Source organism: Galeopterus variegatus, unplaced genomic scaffold (assembly GCF_000696425.1).
Source record: "Galeopterus variegatus unplaced genomic scaffold, G_variegatus-3.0.2 Scaffold12, whole genome shotgun sequence".
Classification (NCBI taxonomy): Eukaryota; Metazoa; Chordata; class Mammalia; order Dermoptera; family Cynocephalidae; genus Galeopterus; species Galeopterus variegatus.
In genome coordinates, this window is record NW_007726123.1 from 1,555,168 (window position 1) to 1,577,578 (window position 22,411).

General features: G+C 39.0%; 2 protein-coding genes across 3 annotated transcripts; one reads left to right on the forward strand and one right to left on the reverse strand.

The window, feature by feature from the left end:
• The first annotated feature begins 1,500 nt into the window (after positions 1-1,500).
• Positions 1,501-11,537, forward strand: SSB (Sjogren syndrome antigen B (autoantigen La)). The gene is made up of 12 exons (XM_008591682.1): positions 1,501-1,649; positions 3,357-3,431; positions 5,618-5,721; positions 5,811-5,985; positions 7,001-7,108; positions 7,196-7,296; positions 8,552-8,623; positions 8,944-8,986; positions 9,389-9,529; positions 9,908-10,094; positions 10,233-10,364; positions 11,148-11,537. The coding sequence occupies exons 2-12, from the start codon at positions 3,366-3,368 to the stop codon at positions 11,234-11,236; spliced, it is 1,218 nt and encodes a 405-aa protein (XP_008589904.1). The 5' UTR covers positions 1,501-1,649; positions 3,357-3,365; the 3' UTR covers positions 11,237-11,537.
• METTL5 (methyltransferase like 5) lies at positions 11,209-21,857 on the reverse strand. Of its 2 annotated transcripts, none has more exons than XM_008591596.1 (7): positions 21,526-21,857; positions 18,997-19,111; positions 18,447-18,628; positions 17,416-17,498; positions 13,807-13,858; positions 11,717-11,785; positions 11,209-11,339 (listed from the first exon to the last, which is right to left on the reverse strand). In XM_008591596.1, exons 1-6 carry the CDS (start codon positions 21,632-21,634, stop codon positions 11,754-11,756), a joined length of 573 nt encoding a protein of 190 aa, XP_008589818.1. In that variant the 5' UTR covers positions 21,635-21,857; the 3' UTR covers positions 11,209-11,339; positions 11,717-11,753. The 2 variants fall into 2 exon arrangements, with proteins under 2 accessions (XP_008589818.1, XP_008589762.1); XM_008591540.1 differs by having other exon boundaries at positions 11,237-11,339; positions 11,717-11,766; positions 21,526-21,852.
• Between the last annotated feature and the right edge of the window lie 554 nt (positions 21,858-22,411).

Sequence of the window (22,411 nt, forward strand, 5' to 3'; positions counted from 1 at the left end):
TTTTGACTTACAAAGTTATGCTTTGAGAGAGATGGATATCAGCAACAGAGAGGATCTTATCCTAGGTGCTTTAACTAAAATATGAAGCTTCCTGTTATGCCCCCAGGAATCCATTTTCCCCAAAGAATGGTGGCTACATGGAGCTTGGCTCCTGGAGGAGAGGGAGAGAGGTGATGAAAAGACAAGAGAGGAGAGGGAGAACAAAGGACCAGGGACCCAATGGGAACACTAAATAAATGTTCTTCAGTAAGTGTTGTTTCTGATAATAATAGTGTCTGCAGTTCTGCTCAGACACTGTGGTGAATCAAAGAGCAGTGACATTTGTTTAGGTGGCTCTGTCTCTAGGCAGAGTCTGGGTCTTCTTTCCATTCCCAGTGTCAAGCTCCATAACAGGACCTTAGTAGGCATGTAATAAACAGTTTGCAGAATGGATAAGTGAGAGTACTCTGACACATATGATTAGTTCTCTTAAATACCTATATTCTCACTGACTTGATCAAAAAAGAGAATTAAGGTTTTAATTTGTGTCACACAAAATAGGGACTAGAATAAATATTTGTCAAGTGGTTAAAAGAGAACCAAATTAATCTGAATTTAAACTACCTGAGCATAACTCTAATAACTTTTTTCTCATTGCCTGATGCAATGTCTGTGTTCAACCTATAACTGCATTGTAAAAAAATAATTAACATTTGATCTGTCTTAGGACTGCCAAAAAGCCCTGAGATTATTTAAAGGGCTATTTCACCAATATCATTTAATATTTTCAAGAAAACTGAGGGGAAAATAACAGATTGTCTCACCACAAGGAAAGGGGAAAACTCCTTTAAATTAATTGACTAAAATTGTTGTTCAGTAAGCATGCTGTTAGAGAAGGGCTCCAGCAGAGACAATAGGTTTCTGCACCAAACGGCATTTTGGTCCGGAGTCACTGCTTTTGTTTTAAACTAACATTACTCCTCTTACTGTATGCTAGGGACAGCTCCCAGCAAGGTACATATTACATCATGTTCAATAGTTACAGTAACTGTATGAAGTGGGCGATATTATCATTGGCCCTATTTTATACATGAGGGCCAGAGAAGTTGAGTAACTTGCCCAAGGTCACACAGTTAGTAAGCAGAACTGTTATTTGAATGCAGGCAGTCGGATTCGAGTCCCAGCCCTTAAAAACTCTACCGCATTGTTTTCTCAAGTCTAAGATTCCATGAATCTTTTTTTAAAATTCCAGTTATTTTGAGTACTACAACACGATGTACACATATAAATTTTTTTTTTGAAAAACATCTGAAAAAAAAGCCAAACACTTCATTAAAAAGAGCCAGAGGAAGGGCTAGGATACAAATGCCACCCACAAATACTTAAAAATGAATGTTTATCCTAACACAAACCAGCAGCCATCCCCCCCCGCAGTACAATTTAACCCAATGTCCTCGGCGGGCGGTGGGAGCAGGTGGCCGGCGCGCATGCTCAGAGCGCGGCGCTGGCTGTAGGTCGCCCGCGGCCCAGCCCACTCAGCCCGCAAGGGATGCCGGGACGGCCCCCATCTTCTTAGAGCGCGTTGGGAGGGCCGGCGGCGCTGGGAAATAGGGACGTTGTGGTCGCTTAGTGAGCCTGTGGCGCGGCCCTGCGGGACCAGCATCTTAGAGGTAAGCAACCCCCGGCGGCTAATGAGAAAAAGGTACAAAGGGTCTGCCTCGGCTGGCGCGCTCTCTTTCCTCGCTGCCTCACGCGGCGTGCGTCCGCTCCTCGCCTTCCTCACGTTCGGGCCGAACGCGGCGCGGGCCGCAGCCAGGCGGCACAGCGGGCTGGCCGCGGAGGGGTGCGGGCCTCGGGGAGGATGCCGATCCGGCCCCTGCGAGGAGTGCGGGCGCCTGGGGTTCCTCCCCGCACGTGGCTGGGGCCCGGGCGAGCTAGTGGTAGCTTTGGGACGCAGCTCCGGCGGGGTCTCTGGGTAGAGACTTCCCGCATCCCCACTGCGTCTTTTCGGTTTTTTATCTCCACTGCTTTCCAGTCTCGCGGAAGGCAGACGTTAAGGTTTTGAGGAGGTCGGCGCGGGGTAAACGCCGGAGGGTTCCGCGGAGCCTGTGGGACTGACGGGAGGCCAAAAAACTTGGGGCCGCAGGTATACCCTCGGCATTGCTCTCTTGGGCTTTTAGGGCCCTCATTCATTCACATCAGGGTTGCTTCTGTGTGAAATGGGAAAACATGGGTAATATTTCACTTCCGTTTGTACATTCTGGGAATCCGATGAAACAAGTTCCAAAATTGGGTAGGCTTGCAGGGAAGAAATAGTTCTTTTATTTCATCATTTCCTTTATAAGGGCCCTTATGTCATGGTAGTAATTTACAGACATAGATTGTGGTAGACCAATGCATAAGATTGAGTAAATTCTGTAGTGGGATCCGTGCACCATGCAGATATCCATTGCAGGAGCTTCCGGTGTGTGTCCAGGTTATTGAATACCACATACAGTGTATCAAGCGATGCCTCCAAGAAGTGTACCAACTGTAGTTCTTCACTAGTCAACTAATGGCAAACATTCTTATTAATGAGTCCTTAATATACTTTTGTGTATTGTGGATGACTGGGTGGTTTGGTAGGGCACTGGAGGCAAGTAATTTGAAGTCAAGAGTTGGTTTGTGATTTCTAGCAAAGCAGCATCAGCAGCCTTTTTTTTTTTTTTTCTTCAGGGCTGATGTCAGGGATGTGAAACAGGAAACTGGCTATAATCAGTGTATTAGTGAATTAGAAAACATATCCTTCCAACCCCCAATTTAATGTTTTAGTGTCTCCAGGCTCTCAAATGTTCGTTTTCATATGTTCCGTAACGTACAGTATCTAATCTAATTCCCGTGATTGTAATGTTTGGATTTTTTTCATCTTAAAGTTATGATACCTAACTTTCTGATAAGTTTTTGGTATGTCAGCTGTGACTTATTTTAAAAGACATGCGACCCACCCCAAACAGTGTTGAGAGTCAGAGTAATATATATTGAAAGATAGTGATGTGTTTAAAGATGGAAATGGTTGGCAAGTGGTTGAATGGAGCTTTTTCCCCTAAAGCTTGCTTGACCAGTTAAATGAAGATGACCGGTTGCTTTGTTATAGAAGATAAGGTGGTGATTTACTGAAAGGGGCAGATTATCGATAGTTCTTCAGTTTTCCATCACTTACTCCAAAGTGTTGTTTTGTTGTGATATATTGAGAATTAGAGAAACAACTTGTGAAATGAGAAAGTCTTGATTTTTAAGAAAATAGTGGGATATTACTAATTTTTACATTCTCTCTGGTCTTGAGTTTTATGTTTCTTATGTTTTTTAATCTCTTTATTCCAATTTGGGAAAATTTACAGATAGCCACAATGGCTGAAAATGGTAATAATGAAAAAATGGCTGCTCTGGAGGCCAAAATCTGTCATCAAATTGAGGTATGATTCTTTTCTATGAAACTGCAAAAACAAGTTCCTTGAAAGGAAATTTAGGGCCTCAAAACAAATAACAGAAAGAACATTCAGTTTCAGCTTATGGACCTAGTCAATATTTGGCTTGTCTTTGATTCTTAGAATTAAATGGGGATAATAGTACACCTCCTAGAAGGTGGTTTAAAGGATTAAATTAGTTAATAAAATATAAAACACTTAGAAGAGTTTCTGGCACATAAGATAACATAAAAATCCTTGGTAAAGGACCTTCCCTATTTTTTTTTTCCCCTTTTTGTCTTTTTTACTGACTGGTAATGGGATCGCAACCCTCGGTGTCACACCTGTACCAGGGACCGGCGCACCTGTACCAGGGACCGGCAACGGGATCGCAACCCTTGGTGTTGCGCCTGCACCGCGCTCAGCCAGTGAACAGGAACTGGTCTCCACATGGGATCCGAACCCTCGGCGGGAGCGCCGCTTGGCGCACTCTCCAGTGCGCCACTGGGCCGGCCCAAGGACCTTCCCTATTAAATAACACTATATTCTTGAAGGTCCTAGTAGTTTTTTCTGTGCAATTACATCTTCTCAGCTATTGTAAATTTAACATAGTATTTATTTTCAAAGTCCTCTTAGCATTTTTTCAAATGTAGGTTTTATGTTTAGGTTGAAGCTTTACAGTATCAATAATGGCTGCATGGGAAATTATCCCTAAATTTATGTTCTTACTGAGGAACCTCAGATCATATTGTTTGGTGTGGGTTTTGTCTTTCACCTCTCAGAATTATATTTTTAAAAGTTGTACCTCTCTGCCATTTAAAATTTCCTATGTTACCATTTTTTCTATTAATTTTTTTATAATTGCAAATTATTCATTTTGTGTTTAAAACTTAGAACAATACAAATATGTATATAGGTAAGGTAAATGATGTTCCTCCCACAGCCTGCCACTTCTCAAATCCCACCTTCCAGGGGTAACCAAGGTTAAAAGCCTTTCTCACTTTGCTCCATGTTTTTTTTTTTTGGTCCTTTTTGAGACTGGCCGCATGGCGCTCAGCCAGTGAGCGCACCGGCCATCCCCATATAGGATCCGAACCCGTGGCAGGAGTGCTGCTGCACTCCCAGCACCGCACTCTCCCGAGTGCGCCACGGGCTCGGCTCCATAGTTTTTAAATGGACTTTACTTTTTACAGCAGTTTTAGATTCACAGCGAAATTGAGTAGATGGTATAGAGATTTCCCATATATCACCTGCCTCCACACATGTATAGTCTCTCTCTTTATCAACATCCCCCACCAGAGTGGTACATTTCTTTTTTTTTTTTTTGATGGCTGACCTTACGGAAGACCAAACCCTTGATCTTGGTGTTTTAGAGCCACGCTCTAACCAAGTGAACTAACCAGCCAGCGCTCAGAGTGGTACATTTCTAATGTAATTATTTCATTGCCTTTTTCCCACCAAACATGGGTGAATTTGGGGGGAGTAAAATTTTACGTCATCAATAATTTATCCATTCCCATCTTTAATATGTAGGATTTTCTAATTTTTTAGCTATAATAGTTCTGTGATGAATATTTTTATATATAAATCTCAGTAAGCATGTTTACTAATTTCATTAAAATAAGATTCCTAGAAGTTGTACTGGCTGAAGAGTTATGCACATTTAAAAAAACTTGGTACTCATTACCAGTTTACATCTCTATCTGCATGACCATCTCTGTGTGTTCAGGTCAATAGGACATGTTCTTGTGTGTTTTTTCGAATTTTAGCCAGTAAGGTGAAAAATGTATCTTATTGCTTTAAATTGTATTTCTTTGATTATTAATGATGGTGGACTTCTTGGGTTAATTTATGTTCTTTACCTATTTTTCTATCAGGGTGTTCATTTTGTTTTTTCCCCTCCCCCTTTATATAAAAGAATTCATTTTCTTTTTTCCTTTTTTTTTTGATTTATAAGAATTCTTAACAAACTTCTATTTGTCTTTTTACTTTTTATGCTACTTTTGGCATTCCAAGTAGTCATACTTGGATTTTTTTCTTTGCTTTTATATTGAGAAGGAGTGTCTCTATGCATATGTTAGATAAACATTCGCTTAAAGAACAGAACTTGTTAGTGTAATAGTAATAAAAAAGAAATTAGGGGATTGGAGTGAGTATTATATAATGCTCTGAAATATATTCTAATCATCTCACAGTATTATTTTGGAGACTTCAACTTGCCACGGGACAAATTTTTAAAGGAGCAGATCAAACTGGATGAAGGCTGGGTACCTTTGGAGATAATGATAAAATTCAACAGGTAAAAACCTTTTAAAAATCATCTTTAGATTTTTCTCATAATAATGAGCGCTACTTCTAAGTCTTACAATGTTTTTATATATTCTTCAGGTTAAACCGTCTAACAACAGACTTTAATGTAATAGTGGAAGCATTGAGCAAATCCAAGGCAGAACTCATGGAAATCAGTGAAGATAAAACTAAAATCAGAAGATCTCCAAGCAAACCCCTCCCTGAAGTGACTGATGAGTATAAAAATGATGTAAAAAACAGATCTGTATATATTGTAAGTGGGCCTTTAGTCCATTTATTTAGAAAAAAGTATAGTAGAGTGGATAAGAATAAGGGCTGAGGAATCACAGCTTCACCCCTTACTATATGTCCTTTGGCAGTGTTCTTAATATCTCTAAGCCTTATTTTCATAAATCTGGATAATATTTTTTACCTTATAGAACTGTCGTGAAAATAAAATGAAAAACCTCATACACCACTGAACAAAATCTTTGGCATGTTGTCAACACTCAATACATATCAGCTGTTCTTATTTATCAACAGCCTAACTTGATAGCAATTTTCTTTAGCATATTAATTTTTAAATAGCTTTTTTATTATAGAAATTTTCAGACATATAAAAGTAAATCGAATAATGTAATGTAACATTACATAGCTTCAGTTTTTTTGTTTTTGGCTAGGGGGTTGTTGGGGGTGGCTGGCCTGTATAGGGATGGAACCCTGGATGTTGGTGTTATCAGCACCACTCTCTAACCAGCTGAACTAGCCAGCCAGTCTGCCCCTCAGCTTCAGTTATTAACCTGTGAATAATCTTGTTTTATTTCTGCCCCAGCTGGATTCTTTCAAAGCAGATACCAAATGAGTCTTTTTTTTTTTTCCTTTTTGTCTTTTTTTTCGTGACCGGTAACGGGATCGCAACCCATGGTGTCGCGCCCGTACTGCGACCGGGAACGGGATCGCAACCCTCGGTCTCGCGCCCGCACCGCACTCAACCAGTGAGCGGACCGGTCTCTACATGGGATCCGAACGCTTGGCAGGAGCACCGCCACGCTCCCAAGCGCCGCACTCTACCGAGTGCAACACTGGGCCGGCCCCCAAATGAGTCACTTTTACTGCACTGGAGAATAATAGCTTTTAAACAAGGCTGTTAAATGATTGAGTGAGATAGAGGTAGATATGTATGTCCTGGCTTCATTTCAAGGACAAAATGAAGACAAGACCATCAGAATTTCTGGCAAATTGTTTACCCAAGAAGTTATTATTTGCACATTTCTTCCCATTCTTCACAGAAAGGCTTCCCAGCTGATGCAACCCTTGATGACATAAAAGAATGGTTGGAAGATAAAGGTCAAGTACTAAATATTCAGATGAGAAGAACATTGCATAAAGCATTTAAGGTATGATTATATAATGATACCTTTTCTAGACATAAAATATGTGGGCCATAACTTTTAAAAAAATCTTTTCCTCCTTTTTTATCATAGGGGTCAATATTTGCTGTGTTTGATAGCATTGAATCTGCTAAGAAGTTCGTAGATACCCCTGGCCAGAAGTATAAAGACACAGACCTTCTAATACTTTTCAAGTAAGCCTTTTTGCTGATGTTTCTTCTGGCCACTTAATTATATGGAATTGGTACATTGGGGTAAGAAGCATGGAACAGACAGCATCCTTGATAAGGCTAATATTTTTTAGTATTCTTAGGCATTCTTTGAGAAATATTTGAAATTTGCTCAGTGGAAACTGTACAAGTCTTTTAAGCCTGAAAGAAAGTGTTCGTTAGTACCTTTTCACTGTTAGCAATTAATAAAAATGGTTAAATTTTAGTAGTTATTTTGTATCTAAAACTTACAATCAGGCTGGATACTAAAATGTAGGCTTTTCGTGTGGTTGTAGAATAAATAACTATACAGTTTTCATCTGTTCTTATTTCTCATAGTCTCTATGCCTATATATATATATTTTTTTTTAAAAAAAGATGACTGGTAAGGGGATCTTAACCCTTGACTTGGTGTTGTCAGCACCACGGTCTCCCAGGTGAGCTAACCAGCCATCCCTATATAGGGATCTGAACCTGTGGCCTTGGTGTTATCAGCACCACACTCTCCCAAGTGAGCCACGGGCTGGCCCTCTATGCCTATATTTTTATACAGTACAAAGGATTATTTGAGATTTAGATTACATTCTTTGTGTGTGTCTACAAGTGAAGACCAACCAGAGCATTTTCATGATAAAGTTAGTTATAGGGCCATAGTTCCCTGTTTTTGCATTAGTTTTCTAAATGCTATATACTAAACCTGATTGATTCAGAGATGCTGTGTGATGAATCATGATATCTGTTAAATCCTCAAAATTCCTTTTTAGCATGATCTTCCTAATTGCTGTTATTCTTCAGTCTTGGGGATTTTGGAATTTTCTCCTTTTTGTGAAATTAACACTATAGAAAACTCTAAAACATTAAAGTATGTATTTCTGACTTACTTTTTTTCCCCTGTACGTTAATGATAAATGAAAACCAACTTGAGACTGGCTAATGGATATGGGATTTCTTTTTAGGGTCATGAAAATGTTCTGAAATTAGTGATGGTTATAGAACTCTGAATATACTAACATTGCATATACACTTTAAAAGTGTGAATTTTATGGTATGTGAATTTTTAGTAAAACTCGTATTTTAAAAAAAAGACAGTAACTTCTTGACATTTTGAATTTTTAGGTAATTGTGCTAATAGAAAATGTATGTAATATTCCTTGCTATGCCATGTCTTAAATCATTCAAAATAATTTGCAGTCTTATCTTTGTTCTCATGAATTTAGCCTCCATATTGTGTGTTCTTTAGGGATGATTACTTTGCAAAAAAAAATGAAGAAAGAAAGCAAAATAAAGTGGAAGCTAAATTAAGAGCTAAACAGTAAGTACGTTGAACTAATTGACATTTGAATTCCTTAAAGCTTTGATAAGGGTAGAGTTTGGTTTTGGGAAGAGCTGATGATGAGCTCTAAAATGAGCAGTAATAGGCCTTTCTTTTTTGCTAGTGAAACATTGAAATCTTAAACTTAAGCTGCCTTGATTATTGGGAGGCCACGTTGCAGTCTGGCATCAATCCGAAAATCTAAGAATTGGCTTTGGTTATTAAGTAGTTTAGTGATCATGATTAAGGTTAGCTTTATTAGGATGTAATTTTCTTATACAGTAAACGGAAACATTCTAATTACAATATTTTACTTGTAGAGAGCAAGAAGAAAAACAAAAGTTGGCAGAAGATACTGAAATGGTAAATATATATTATTGGTATCAAATTTATGTATAATTCAAAATTATAAAAATAACTTAAAGTTTAAGGATTTTTAAAAGAAAATATGTAAGCAAATCTAGTTTTTATTGCACTAAAGTAATGTACAAATAATATTACCTAAAGTTAATACTTACCCAGAGATGGCTTAATAACCAAATTTGTATAGTTTATAACTAATTAAATGTCTTTTGTAAAAGAAATTAAGTTAAAATCAGAAGCCACTGTGGGATAAAGAAAGACAAAAGGAAATGCACCATTAAACTACTTTAAAATAGCATTTTGGTTTCTAGCTTTTTCCTTGTAAAGTTAGAGAGTGATATAAGCCATTTCTGATTTGTGGTTGCCTGTAAGAAACTTTGATTGCCTTGTATATTTTTATAGAAAACTCTAGAAGAAAAGATTGGATGCTTGCTGAAATTTTCGGGTGATTTAGATGATCAGACCTGTAGAGAAGATTTGCACATCCTTTTCTCAAATCATGGTGAAATAAAATGGATAGACTTTGTCAGAGGAGCAAAAGAGGTTTGGTAACATTCATATGCTTTTGAGCAATCAGTTAAAAAATCCATAGAAATGTATCTTTTAGAAGATAAAATTAGTAGAAAGAAAGCACTTTTTATTGTGTTTATTAAAGTAGTTTCTACTTGATCATTTACTTCGTTTTGTCATTCCTGTCCCTGAATGTGATATCTGATATTTTCTGAATTATACTATAAATAACTGTTGGTATTGTTGACTGCCATTTACTTTTGTAGTATTCCTTTCCTGATATTTATTAAAATTCATTATAAGTGGTAATGGCATAGAAGACTTACAGGGTGGGAAAAACTACTTTGAGCAAAGAAATTAATTATGGAACTAAAAACTACGGGTGTGTCTTTCATTTTGTGTTTGGTATAGGGAATAATTCTATTTAAAGGAAAGGCCAGGGAAGCACTGGATAAAGCCAAAGAGGCAAATAACGGTAATCTGCAATTAAGGAACAAAGAAGTGACCTGGGAAGTACTAGAAGGAGAGGTGGAGAAAGAAGCATTGAAAAAAATCATAGACGATCAACAAGAATCCTTAAACAAATGGAAGTCAAAAGGTCATTTATTCTGTTTATTTTTTAACGGTTTTGTTATTTTAAATCATTTTTGCTTGAGTAAAAATTTTAATCAGTGTTCAAAAATATTGACAAGAAGCTTTAAAAAATGTCTTTACTACATCAAATATGTCTCTGCAGGTCGCAGATTTAAAGGAAAAGGAAAGGGAAATAAAGTTGCCCAGCCTGGGTCTGCTAAAGGAAAAGTACAGTTTCAGGGCAAGAAAACTAAGTTTGATAGTGATGATGAACGTGGTGAAAACGGTGCAGCTGGTAAGTTTTTTTCTTTTTCTTTTTTTTTTTTTTTTTATAAAGAACAGAGGTTTATTTGGCTCATAATTCTAGGACAGCTGCATCTGGTATGGGCCTCAGGCTGCTTCTCATGATGGAAAGCAGCAGGCAGCAGTGGGTGCAAGATCACATGGAAGGGGAAGCAAGAAAGAGAGAGGGGGGAGGTTTTTTTCTTTCTTTCTTTTTTTTTTTTTCCTTTTTTTGTCTTTTTTCGTGTCGGGCAACGGACCGCAACCCTCAGTGTCGCTCCCGTACCGGACCGGGACCGGCAACGGGATCACAACCCTCGGTGCTGCGCCCGCCCCTCGCTCAGCCAGTGAGCGGGAACCGGTCTGTATGTGGGATCCGAACCCTCGGTGGGAGGGCCGCCACACTCCCAAGCGGCGCACTGTAGCAGTGCGCCACCGGGCCGGCCCTTCTAAGTCCTCTGGTACTTTCATGAGAAATTTTTTGCCAGAGAAAATAAGGATGTGGTTTTTCAACTTTTGTATAAGTGGTATTCTTAAGTTATTGTGATTTACCTCAGTTATGCTGTTTCAGAAGTGGGAGACAGGATATTTGGAAGATAAGTTTAGAAATCAGAAGGTCTGTACTACATGAAAAACCAAAAAATTAAAATTAAAAGAAAGAAAAGCCTTTCCTCATTGGTGTAGGGAGGTTGTTGCTAATCTTTTAAAAAGGATTATTATTAATAATTAGGCTCAATATTAAAATAGAGCAGTGCTTACATTGAATTTAACCAAAATTAATTCTGTTATTGTGTAGGACCAGTGAAAAGAACAAGAGAAGAAACAGACAAAGAAGAACCTGCATCAAAACAACAGAAAACAGAAAATGGTGCCGGAGACCAGTAGTTTAATAAACAATTTTTGTATTCATTTTAATTAGGTTCAAAGCTGCTTTTGTCTTTGGAGGCTTTTAAAAAGAAAACCGAATTAGGTCCACTTCAATGTCCACCTGTAAGAAAGGAAAAATTTTTTTGTTGTTTAACTTGTCTTTTTTTGTTGTTACCTATAAATTTTTTTAATGTATGTTTGTGTTATTTCAGATGATTCAAATATCAAAAGGAAGATTCTTCCACTAAATTGCCTTTGTAATATGAGCTGTATTAGTACAAACTAATAAAATATATACTATTAAAAAAAGAGCAAAAACTTAGTTTATTTTTTCCTTTTTGTGCCCAAAGCATTTGAGAAACAACTTAGAATATTGGCTTTTGATTATTGGTCCTTCCCACAGTTAATTTATCCTATCTACTAGGCTGGCTTTCTGTATCTACCCAAGCAACTTGATTTCAAAACTGAATGTAGACAGACTGGAATCAACAGACTTACTGATTTCTTTTTATGAAAGTTGTATGATGCTGGCAGGTCATATCGAAGCTCTGTAAAAATGAAAACCACCTAAGGATAGAAATTACATTTCCAAACATTTACCACCCTTGACTAAAAACAACCACAAAAAACCTAAGAAAGTACTAAATGTTGGTAAGCTGTACATTTTAGACCTGTCACTTAATTTATCCAAGTATTGACCTGATGTATCCTCAAGATTGGCCATGGCAAACTGAGCTTGGCATTTCTGCTATTTTGGCCATTTATACCAAAATTCAAGAGTTTAAAAGGATTAAGTGGACACAAAAGTAAATCTATAAAAATAATACCTTTCTATTTCTCATTTCCTATGGCTAACTTAATCTCATAATAACCATGCTATTTCAAAAATTTCTTGTCCAGATATTGGTAATGGTGGTAAGTAGCTAATTAGTGTCCTATGAAGCTCGCAAATGCACCCCCCCATTTTGGGGGGGAGGTAGGCAGCAGCTGGCCAGTAAGGGGATCCAAATGCTTCACCTTGGTAAAATCAGCACCAAGCTCTAACCAATTGAGCTAAGCCACAAGCTCCCATTTTTCATATACCAAAGAATAATGTAGATTCTCCAGACTCTTACTACTGATGTATTTTAGAGGGATGGTAATAAGTCTATCTTTCATATTTTACAACATAAATTCTAACCCTGTAGGTCACAGCTCTCAAATTGAAATGTGCAGTCAAAACACCTGGGGAGGGCCGGCCCGGTGGCACACTGCTACAGTGCGCCGCTTGGGAGCACGGCGGCACTCCCGCCAAGGGTTCGGATCCCACATACAGACCAGCTGCTCACTGGCTGAGCGAGGTGCGGGCGCAACGCCGAGGGTTGCGATCCCGTTGCCGGTCCCGGTCCGGTACGGGCGTGACACTGAGGGTTGCGATCCGTTGCTGGTCACGAAAAAAAAAAACACCTGGGGATCTTACTGAAATGCAGATTCTCTCATTCAGTAGGTCTGGGTGGAGCTTGGAATTCTGCATTTCTAACAAGCTCGCAGGGATGTCGGTGCTGATGGTCTGAGGACCACCTTTGAAGCAGCAAGCCTCTGGCTTGGTATGCAACTGAGATTGATCTAAGGTGCTCTCTATTGCATATTTTAATACCTTAGACTGCATAAGGAATGGCAATACTGAATAGGAAGACCAACAGATCTTTTATGTATTACATTTACTAATTATTATGAACAGTAATAGTTATGTTTACCACCACAGTACCAAATTCATGGTAAGTTTATTATGTAAAAAACATGTTCCCCTTACTGCACTCTTATTTTAGGCTTTTAAAAATTATTTGGATTATAGTTAGTTTCTAGTTATACACTTTTCCCATTTTTTTGTTTGTGAATATTACTCAATTTACTAAAAAAAATGTATCAAAGATGATTTACTTATAGTGTGCATGTTTATATTCTCTCTCCCACCAAAAAGAAAAAGGTCAATGTTACTTGGCTCCAGTAGCAATTAGAAAATTGAAATAGAAAGTTTAGGGCCGGCCTGGTGGCGCACCTGGTAGAGTGTGGCGCTTGGGAGCACAGCGATGCTCCTGCCAAGGGTTTGGATCCCATATAGAGACCGGTCCGCTCACTGGTTGAGCGCGGTGCAGGCGCGACACCGAGGGTTGCGATCCCGTTACCGGTCACAAAAAAAGACAAAAAGGAAGAAAAAAAAAAAAGAAATAGAAAGTTTATCTAAGCATAACCTAGTGCCATTTTGTGGCATTTTCCATGAATAGACTTACAACTAAGATCTGACCAACTCTAAGCCCATGTATTTAGTCACTGTGATGCTATATGTTCTCTCTGAACCTGGAGTGACCAAATACCTGGGTGCTATTATAAAATTTCAGTAAAATACATAAATTGGGACAAACTAGGCAAACATTGATAAATGTTCACCCTGCCTTTATGCCATTTCAAATCTACTACTAATCATGTACATTGTGCCACACTGGAAAACATCTTCTATAGTATCTCTTCTCAGTACCTGTATAAAAAATTTTGGTTGGACTAATGCATGTTGGCCCCTTTTAGATAACTAGAATTGAGATTTGTCTTACCTGCAATAATATCTATCTTGATTTTCCATTCTGCAGCTTTCTTCTGAACATGCTGAATATAAATAACATGTTAATATGAGATGATTTTTAAATAAACTTAAATTGTTTTTTATTAACACTTAAGTTTTTAAGCTTTTTAAATTTCATTACAAACTAGACCCTTATAAAAATTTCAACTGGATAGAAAGTATTTTGAAAATAAACCATTTCAATATATAATATTTAACAATCTGAACCAAATTACATAATTAAATCCAAGTGATAAACTATTTCAGAAATCCATCAAAATGTGTAATATATGCAATTTCTGAAGCCTACTACAATGTAAATGCTTTGTATATAGTTGTTCACCTTATTTTTTTGTATTTGTACTATTTTTTCTGAATATTTTTGATCAGCAGCTGGTTGAATCCATGGGTGTGGGACCCATGGTTATGAAAGGACAACTGTTTAAACATTTTGCCCACAATGGTAGTCTTCATAATAATATTTATTAACTGGCATCAAATTGATTGATAAAATACTTAACTTTCCTCAATATTTTAGGTTCAAATATTTCCAATGTTATCTGACAATATGTTTGTGCTTATAGTTTTTCTCTGAGCTTAATAAATAATCCCAGTTCAGAACATATTTTTTTTTCCCTACTTTGAAAACTAGAATTTCTGTATTAGCTTTTAAAGCAATTAATATTATACTTGAATGGAGTCCTAGGATCCTTGATAAATCTGTGAGAAATAAGTTATGACATTTCTTTGCTAGCACAGTCCTAAGGTTAGTGAAAGAGGTTTAAGATGTTAGATATACAGTGGGATATGGTTGGTTCTGGCAGAGAGGGAAAAGAACGAATGGGATGAACTTGGGATGAACACTGAAGGAATGGTACCAGGCTTTTACCTACTTTGCTACTCTGATCAAATCTAAGCCAAGAACTCAGTTCTCAATGCCCAATGAAGTAAGATGTAACAACTTCAAGAATCACACAGCTTGTTAGCATACCTGCCAGCAAACACATTTTTTTTTACGTAAATATTTCCATCAAAAAATTTTGTCAAATGCATCTATACTACGGACAGAGGATCAAGCCCCTTTAAAAGAAAAGGGTCTATATGCGGTACTTCAAAAAGTTTGTGGAGGGCCGGCCCGGTGGCGCACTGGAGAGTGTGCTGGCAGCGCTCCCGCCGAGGGTTCAGATCCTATGTGGAGACCAGTTCCCGCTCACTGGTTGAGCGCGGTGCGGGCGCAACACCGAGGGTTGCAATCCTGTTGCCGGTCCCCGGTGCGGGCGCGACACCGAGGGTTGTGATCCCGTTACCGGTCAGTAAAAAAGACAAAAAGGGAAAAAAAAAAAAAAGTTCGTGGAAAAATAGAATTAAAAGACAATATGAATCTTTGCACAAACTCTTTGAAGTACTCTTGTTGAGGGGTTTGGGGTAAGCTTAAGTAACAACGTTACTAATTATATAGAATTTTTAAGGAAAATTATTATATGCTTACAGTGGATATATCTGCAGCATAAAATAAGGACTGTCAATATTAGAAGTTCATTCCTTTATCATACCTCCTTCCCAGTATGCACACCAGATTAGTTTCTTAAATTATTTAGTTACTGTGCTACTGGAAATACTTCACTAAGTGAAAAATATACTTAAATTGATGAAATATTCACTTTAAATTCGACCATTAAGCCTGCCAAGGCAACGCTGATAATGCTGCCTCCTAGTGGTGGAGCATGGCAATACCAAACACAGATGGTAATGTGGCCACAGGAATTCATTTCAAATAACTAGATTTTGCTATTTAATTGTACACTTTCTTACTGGCATATTTTACTGAACAAACTGCATGTGAGTTAGATAAAATTCATGTTATGTCAAGCTGTGCAGTAAAGAGTTCATAGCAGGCCTGACTGCTTATCTTTAGAAAGGCCTGCTTACAAGTTTGGCCCTTGGCTGGAATAAGGGAATTTGGATTTGGGGAAGGTTCCCACTCCCCACCCCCTTAAGTAATGAGTGGTTCACTGTGCCTAAACTGTTTATGCTAAACACCTACTTTCCCACTGGGAGTCTGGAATTTGGGTATGTGTCAGAAAGGGGAGTGCCCACATGATTGGTCCCCAGCAAACACCCTGGGCTCTGAGTCTCCGTGGTTGGCAATATTTCACATGCTGTCACAATTCATGCTGGAGGAATTAAGCCCGTCCTGTATTACTCCACTGGGAGAAGACTGGAAGCTTGCACCTGGTCTCCTCCAAACTTTGCTCCATGTGCCTTTCCCTTTGCTGATTTTGCTCTGTATCCTTTCATGTAATAAATTAGTCATGAGTATAACTATATGCTGAGTCCTGTGAGATTTCCTAGTGAACCATCAAACCTGAGGGTGGTCTTGGGGACCGTCCAGTTCAAGGTTTTTGGATACCAATATTTACTGGTGTTTGCTTTCATATATTAAATGAGGATTCATTTACTGGTAGTTACAGTATGTTCTGTTGCTTGCCTACATGTACCACACTATTCACTGTTAGCAATATATTTCTTTTTAGCTGTTTGATTTTATCCTTTTAAAGGGTTATTATATTACTATTTTCCTGGAATTTATTAATTATTTCCAACTGGGTTACTATATGCTGTATTTACACAAATAAAATATTTTTCCTACAAATCCACATTAAAATCTCTAAATACATGTATGATTTAAAGTAATAATAATAGCTAACACATAGCAATTGCATATGCCAGACACTGACCTAAGTACTTTGTAAATATTAACTCATTCAATCCTCACAACTATATGGAGTATAGGGTACACTTAGTTCCTTACACTGAGTACAAGTCAGTACAGTGTAGATGAGGAAACTGAAACTCAAGTACCTTGACCAAAGTAACATAGCTGGGAAGCAGCAGAGCCTGGATTTGAACCTGTGCAGTCTGGCTCCTGGGTCTTTTGTTAATAGCTATGTTATATGGACACTAAAAAAAGTACTCCCTCTCCTCTCAGTTTCCTGGAATACATCTTATACACTCCATGTGTTATATGTCGGCCCCCCCAAAATGGAAGGGGCTGGCCGGTTAGCTCACTTGGTTAGAGCATGGTGCTGATAACACCAAGATCAAAGGTTCAGATCCCTGTACGAGCCAGTGACCAAAACAAACAAACAAAAAAGAATAACAGAATAGGTGGTTTCTGAACTCAGATGTTTAGCTACAGTCTCAGTGTTCTTAAAACTTGGACTTATCGCCTCACTTAAGCACACCAGGCCATACAGGGACACTGGGACAAAAGACATTGACTAGGACTTATCCAGGTAAACCAGAACATACTGTAACCCTAGTTATACCACACTTCTCAAATCCTGAATTACACTCTCTTTTTTTCTGGCAATGCTTCCTATTTGAATAAATCTTGACAAAAGAAGTTAGTCACATAGGCTGGAAAAAAGCTAATCACAGATGCTAGCTGTTAAAGGAAAAATTCAGTTCCTAAGTGCCAGATGTCAATAAGGTCAGGAGAAATAGAAACTGTGGTATTTAGTGTTCACAGTAAATGCTTAAAACACTCTCACGAATTTAAAAATAAATGATTCAGAATATCAGGATGATTTGAACTTACTTCTCTAGTTGAAGATTTGTGTAAAGAATATACTGCTGTTCTTGCCATTTCCAAAGCAGTCTTTAGAAAAGCCATATCTGTCCCTGTGAAGAGTAGAAAAAAGATCCTATTTACCTTATGTACTGCTTACCAATATAAAAGAATAGGATTCAAAAACATTTTTTTCTGAACTCCAAAATAGCTATCTCAAATTCTTTCTGCAATAAGACAGGATAGAAATAAATAAATAAATATTAAAATATTTCTTTTAAGGTTGATAGAATAAAACAGAATTATACTGTCTTGGTTAAATAAAGCTAAAGTAAAATTTTGATATTATGTTCCAAATTAATGACTTTCAAAAAGGGGAAAAAGGAACACACAGAGTAGTAATTTGAATCCTCTTGGGGGAGAGGGACTTTTTAAACTATACATGTCTGGGCCGGCCCCATGGCTCACTCCGGAGAGTGCGGCGCTGGTAGCACCGAGGCCGCAGGTTCGGATCCTATATAGGGATGGCTGGTGCACTCACCGGCTGAGCGTGGTGCAGACCACACTGTGCCGAGGGTTGCGATACCCTTACCAGTCAAAAAAACAAAAACGAACAAAAAAAAAAACATGTCTTTTCCTCTTACTTTCTACCTTCCTTGCCCCTAGTACACACAAAATTAATAGCCACAGTGAGTGATGGGCACATGTTGAAACCCTCAGGTATGTTAAGGCATTAAAAACATGTTCTAAAAGTATAAAATCCTTTATAGGTTTCATTATCATTCATAAGCGTTAAGCAAATCATTTTTGAAAGCAAATGGGGCATAAATAATAAATGAATAAAAAGACTATATTTACTTAACACAAATTTGTGAAAACAGATTTAAAATTTCATTTTCTTATAAATGCATTAAACAAATTGAAATTTAAATTATAGTAACTATACAGGTTTATTTAATGAGCAATTATTTTATCATTTAACCCAAACAGTCAATGATAAAATGGTTTTTAAAACTTGCTTTTCCACAAATACACCAGTACACCTGATTTTTGTTACCAACCTTTATTATTTTTGGTCCCAAAGGGAGGATTCATAATTACTGTATCAAATGACTTGGACATTCTGTTAGACAAGGAGCACACATCACATTGAACCATGTCAACGTTTGTTAACTCAAACTCCTCCACATTTCTATTAAATATTTCCAATGCATCTTCATCTATGTCAAATCCAACACACAACCTGTAAATACAAAACACACACAAAGAGTGGCAACTTATAGATCCCAAGTTAAAACAAAAACAACACTATTTACCATATACCTTTTTAACCCAATTGGCAAAGTAAGAGTGAGTGTTGCTTTTCCATAACAGCATGAACTCCCAATCTGGTAGGGATAGGAAACTCCAGTTTGTACACAAGGGACTACTGCAGTTACCATTTTTATTTTTTGCAGTTTGTTTTGGTGTTCATCCAAAATGTACTCAGTATTAGATTCTTGCTCCCCTCATCTCACACTGTAGAATCCCCTAAATATAATTCAGTTGATCCTATCTATACTTCTTAGTAAAGCCACCCCATAACCAAACAGTATATACTGGATCACCTACCCTGCTCCTAACATTGCAGTTCCGATGCTAAGCACTCCGCAACCACATCCTAGATCTGCAACCAGTTTTTTTTCAATGTCATCATATGTGTTATGGATTGTATAGAGCATACATGCTAGAAGATCAAAAAATATATTAGGGAATAAGTAAGCAATTTGATGACTAAAATCCAATTTGTGCTAATGACTTTTCCTAAAATAATTTCTTTTCTTGCATTATTTAGTCCTCCCCCAAATGGTGTTCCAGATTATTAAGAAAAAGATAAGGTGTAATAGCCTGATATGTAGTAAATAAGGCACCATAAAAGAGAATAACACACACCAGTGGCTCCCAAAAACTAGTCTGCTGACAATGCCAAGAATGATAAAACTCTGACCAGTCTCTCAGGTAAAATGAGAAAAATAAAGTCAAAATGTTTTATTTTTCCTCAGCCTGTTTGAAACACTGCCATACACACATACATACAATGGTACTTCAAAAAGTTCACGGAAAATGGAATTAAAAGATAATGTGAATCTTTCCATAAACTTTTTATTTATTTTTTATTTTATTTATTTATTTATTTATTTTAAAAGATGACCGGTAAGGGGATCTCAACCCTTGGCTTGGTGGTGTCAGCACCACGCTCAGCCAGTGAGCAAACCGGCCATCCCTATATAGGATCCGAACCCGTGGCCTTGGTGTTATCAGCACTGCACTCTACCGAGTGAGCCACAGGCCGGCCTTTTCCATAAACTTTTTAAAGACCTCTCATATCATTTCTTTTTTTGATGGTGAAATATTATTTTTATGAGAGAACGATAAGAGTAAACAGGCTTTAAAAATATCCTTCCTTGTCAAAATATAAATTTGTCAACCCAGTATCAGTCTCCAAAACTGTTTTGAAATTTCACTGATCTGTGAAATCTGTAAGTCTAGAAACCACTAATATCAAACATTAAAAGGGCATAGAACTTTTCTGCAACAAGTTTGTCACCAGAACACAGGTATCATAAGCTTCTACATCCACAATATCGCCTTTAGACACATATATTCATAATCTATAAATGAGACCTGATACAAGAACTACTGAGGAGCAGGACAGAAGCTGCTGAGATTGGAAAGGGATCTTTCAAATACACAAGGATCTTGGATATGCTGAAGGTTAAGCATCAGTTAACACCACTGATATCTCCCTGTGGATATCTAAGCCCAGCTAATTACCGCCAGCCATCACTGCTGTGTGAGGACCCAGAGGTTTTGTTAAAAACACAACTACAGGGGTCCAACCCCGTGGCGCACTCAGGAGAGTGCGGTGCTGGGAGCGCAGCGGCGCTCCCGCCACGGGTTCGGATCCTATATGGGGATGGCTGGTGCGCTCACTGGCTGAGCGCCGTGTGGACGACACCAAGCCAAGGGTTGCGATCCCCTTACCGGTCACAAAAAAAGACACAAACAAACAAACAAAAAACATAATTACGGGACATCTCGAGCTGACTATTGTCCTGATTACTGCTTCAGGTGTTAGTGACTTTGAAGCTGGTATCTCAAGAACTAAGTGCGCCCATGTGCATATTACACACTGGATGTGAAACAATTCATTGTTTAAAAAAAATTTTTTTTAATTCTTCTATTATAATTCAACTCGAATTTTTTTTTTTAAATTGAGTTCCACTAAAAACCCTACAGCCAGCAGATTGTAAGAATTAATTATCTAAATTGAGAAAACTGTTCTTAACCTAGACACAGTTTTGTGCCAATTTTTGGTTGGAATATGACAATACCTTGGAGTTAAGTGCAGGTACGCATGTATTCTCTTTGACTTTCATTGGCAGCTTACAAACAACTATTTTGGAACTGGAAAAGATTCCTCCTTGCAGGTGTTCCCAGCAAATTAATTTTCCTAAGGCTCCCCAACGACTTTGATAATACGCTTATTAAATATAAATAGGTTTCCCTGTATTCTCTCCGGTACTCCGATATCAATCTCTGCCACCAAGCAACAATACTAATTCTCAAATAATTTGTTAAAGTTGAAATGCAGCCTCATCTTTATCAGGCACATACTCTGGTTTTGTTAAACTCAGTCCTGCTGCTGCCAACTCTGGCATTCATTTCTAGGAAAGATTATAGTACAGGAATTATAGCCCTGGCAATTCATTGTAATAAGACATTAATCTTTATTTAGCTAATGTTTACTGAGCTCCAAAATAGTACCAGCAACTCTTCTAGGCCCTGGGAATTCAGTTGTGAACAAGACTCACAAATTCCTTGCCCTCAAGGAGTTTACAGTGTGATGAGAGACACAGGTTTAAAAGATGTCTGACAGTACTAAGGCGTACTCAGGAAACCAAATAGTAAAAAGACAGTGTGTTGGGTGCAGGGGTCTTTGGCTGCGGTGTCAAGGAAGGCCTCTCTAACGTGATGCGTGATCTTAGGGCAGAATTGCTCTAGACATTCTTTGTGTCAAACAACTGTTCTACTTTCCTCATGGACTGAACAGACAGGAGTAGCCCCGGGAGCAAGGGCGTGGTAAGCCAGCCGCCCTACCTGCAATGTGCGGCCTGGTCGGGTACTGTTCTAGAAGTAGCTTTGGCTTTTCGAATCCATCCACTTGTTGCAGGCGACTCTCCAGTTCCTTAAGTCTTAATTTCTTCATTTTGGGGTGCGTTGGGTGGGTGGGGCGCACAAGGTCTAGCGGCACAGGATCTGCGGAGAAATCTGTTTAACCGGGGTCTCGTTTTCTCCCTACCCCCGCCCCCTTTTCAGCGCCGCGGGCCGGGGCCGCGGCAGGAAACGCGCCCCAAGGAGAAGCGCGGTCGTGGGGCGCGCCGGGCCGGCCTCCGACCCGCCTCCCGGGTATCCCAAGCCGCCCTCGGGCCCCTCGGACACGGCGGGGGCGCGTGCCTGGATCCGCGACAGGATCGCTCACGCCGCGTCCCCGCGCTTCCGGAGGCGACCGGCACCTTGGCCGGGGCCGGAAGCGCTGCTACGCACTCGGGCACGCGTCCGCCACCCAGCGGCCCGGCGCCGACTGGCACCCTCTGTCCGGCGCCGCTGGTGACCCCGTCGCCTCATCGCCCCCATCCGCAGCCCTGGCCGGGCGTCCACCCGCTCGCAGACCCGGGGCTTGCCCTAGCCGCAGGTCGCGTGCCCGTTATTCTCTAGCTTTGCCTTGAATACCTGCAGGCCCTCAAAGGATGAAAGAAAGAGGGTGAAAGTGATGCGGGAGAGAGGGGGAAGGTAACAGTCACGTTGTTCTATAGCCCAATGTGACCCTTTTGCTTTTTGTCTCCCAAGTCCCCTCTCAAAATATAGCAATCTCAGGCTGGCGGGTTAGGTCACTAGGTAGAGCGTGGTGCTGCTAACACAGGGTTAGGGGTTGGGATTCCCAGACCCGCCAGCCACCAACAAACAAACAAATGCAAAAAAGGGG

Excerpts from the sequence above, each read along its gene's own strand:
- SSB (XM_008591682.1), top strand. The coding sequence starts at position 3,366 with ATGGCTGAAAATGGTAATAATGAAAAAATGGCTGCTCTGGAGGCCAAA. Across the intron at positions 7,297-8,551 it reads GACCTTCTAATACTTTTCAA|GGATGATTACTTTGCAAAAA; the intron begins GTAAGCCTTTTT and ends TGTGTTCTTTAG. Across the intron at positions 8,987-9,388 it reads TGGCAGAAGATACTGAAATG|AAAACTCTAGAAGAAAAGAT; the intron begins GTAAATATATAT and ends ATATTTTTATAG.
- METTL5 (XM_008591540.1), bottom strand. The coding sequence starts at position 21,634 with ATGAAGAAATTAAGACTTAAGGAACTGGAGAGTCGCCTGCAACAAGTG. Across the intron at positions 19,112-21,525 it reads GACCAGGCCGCACATTGCAG|CATGTATGCTCTATACAATC; the intron begins GTAGGGCGGCTG and ends TTGATCTTCTAG. Across the intron at positions 11,340-11,716 it reads ACTTTCATAAAAAGAAATCA|GTGGACATTGAAGTGGACCT; the intron begins GTAAGTCTGTTG and ends CCTTTCTTACAG.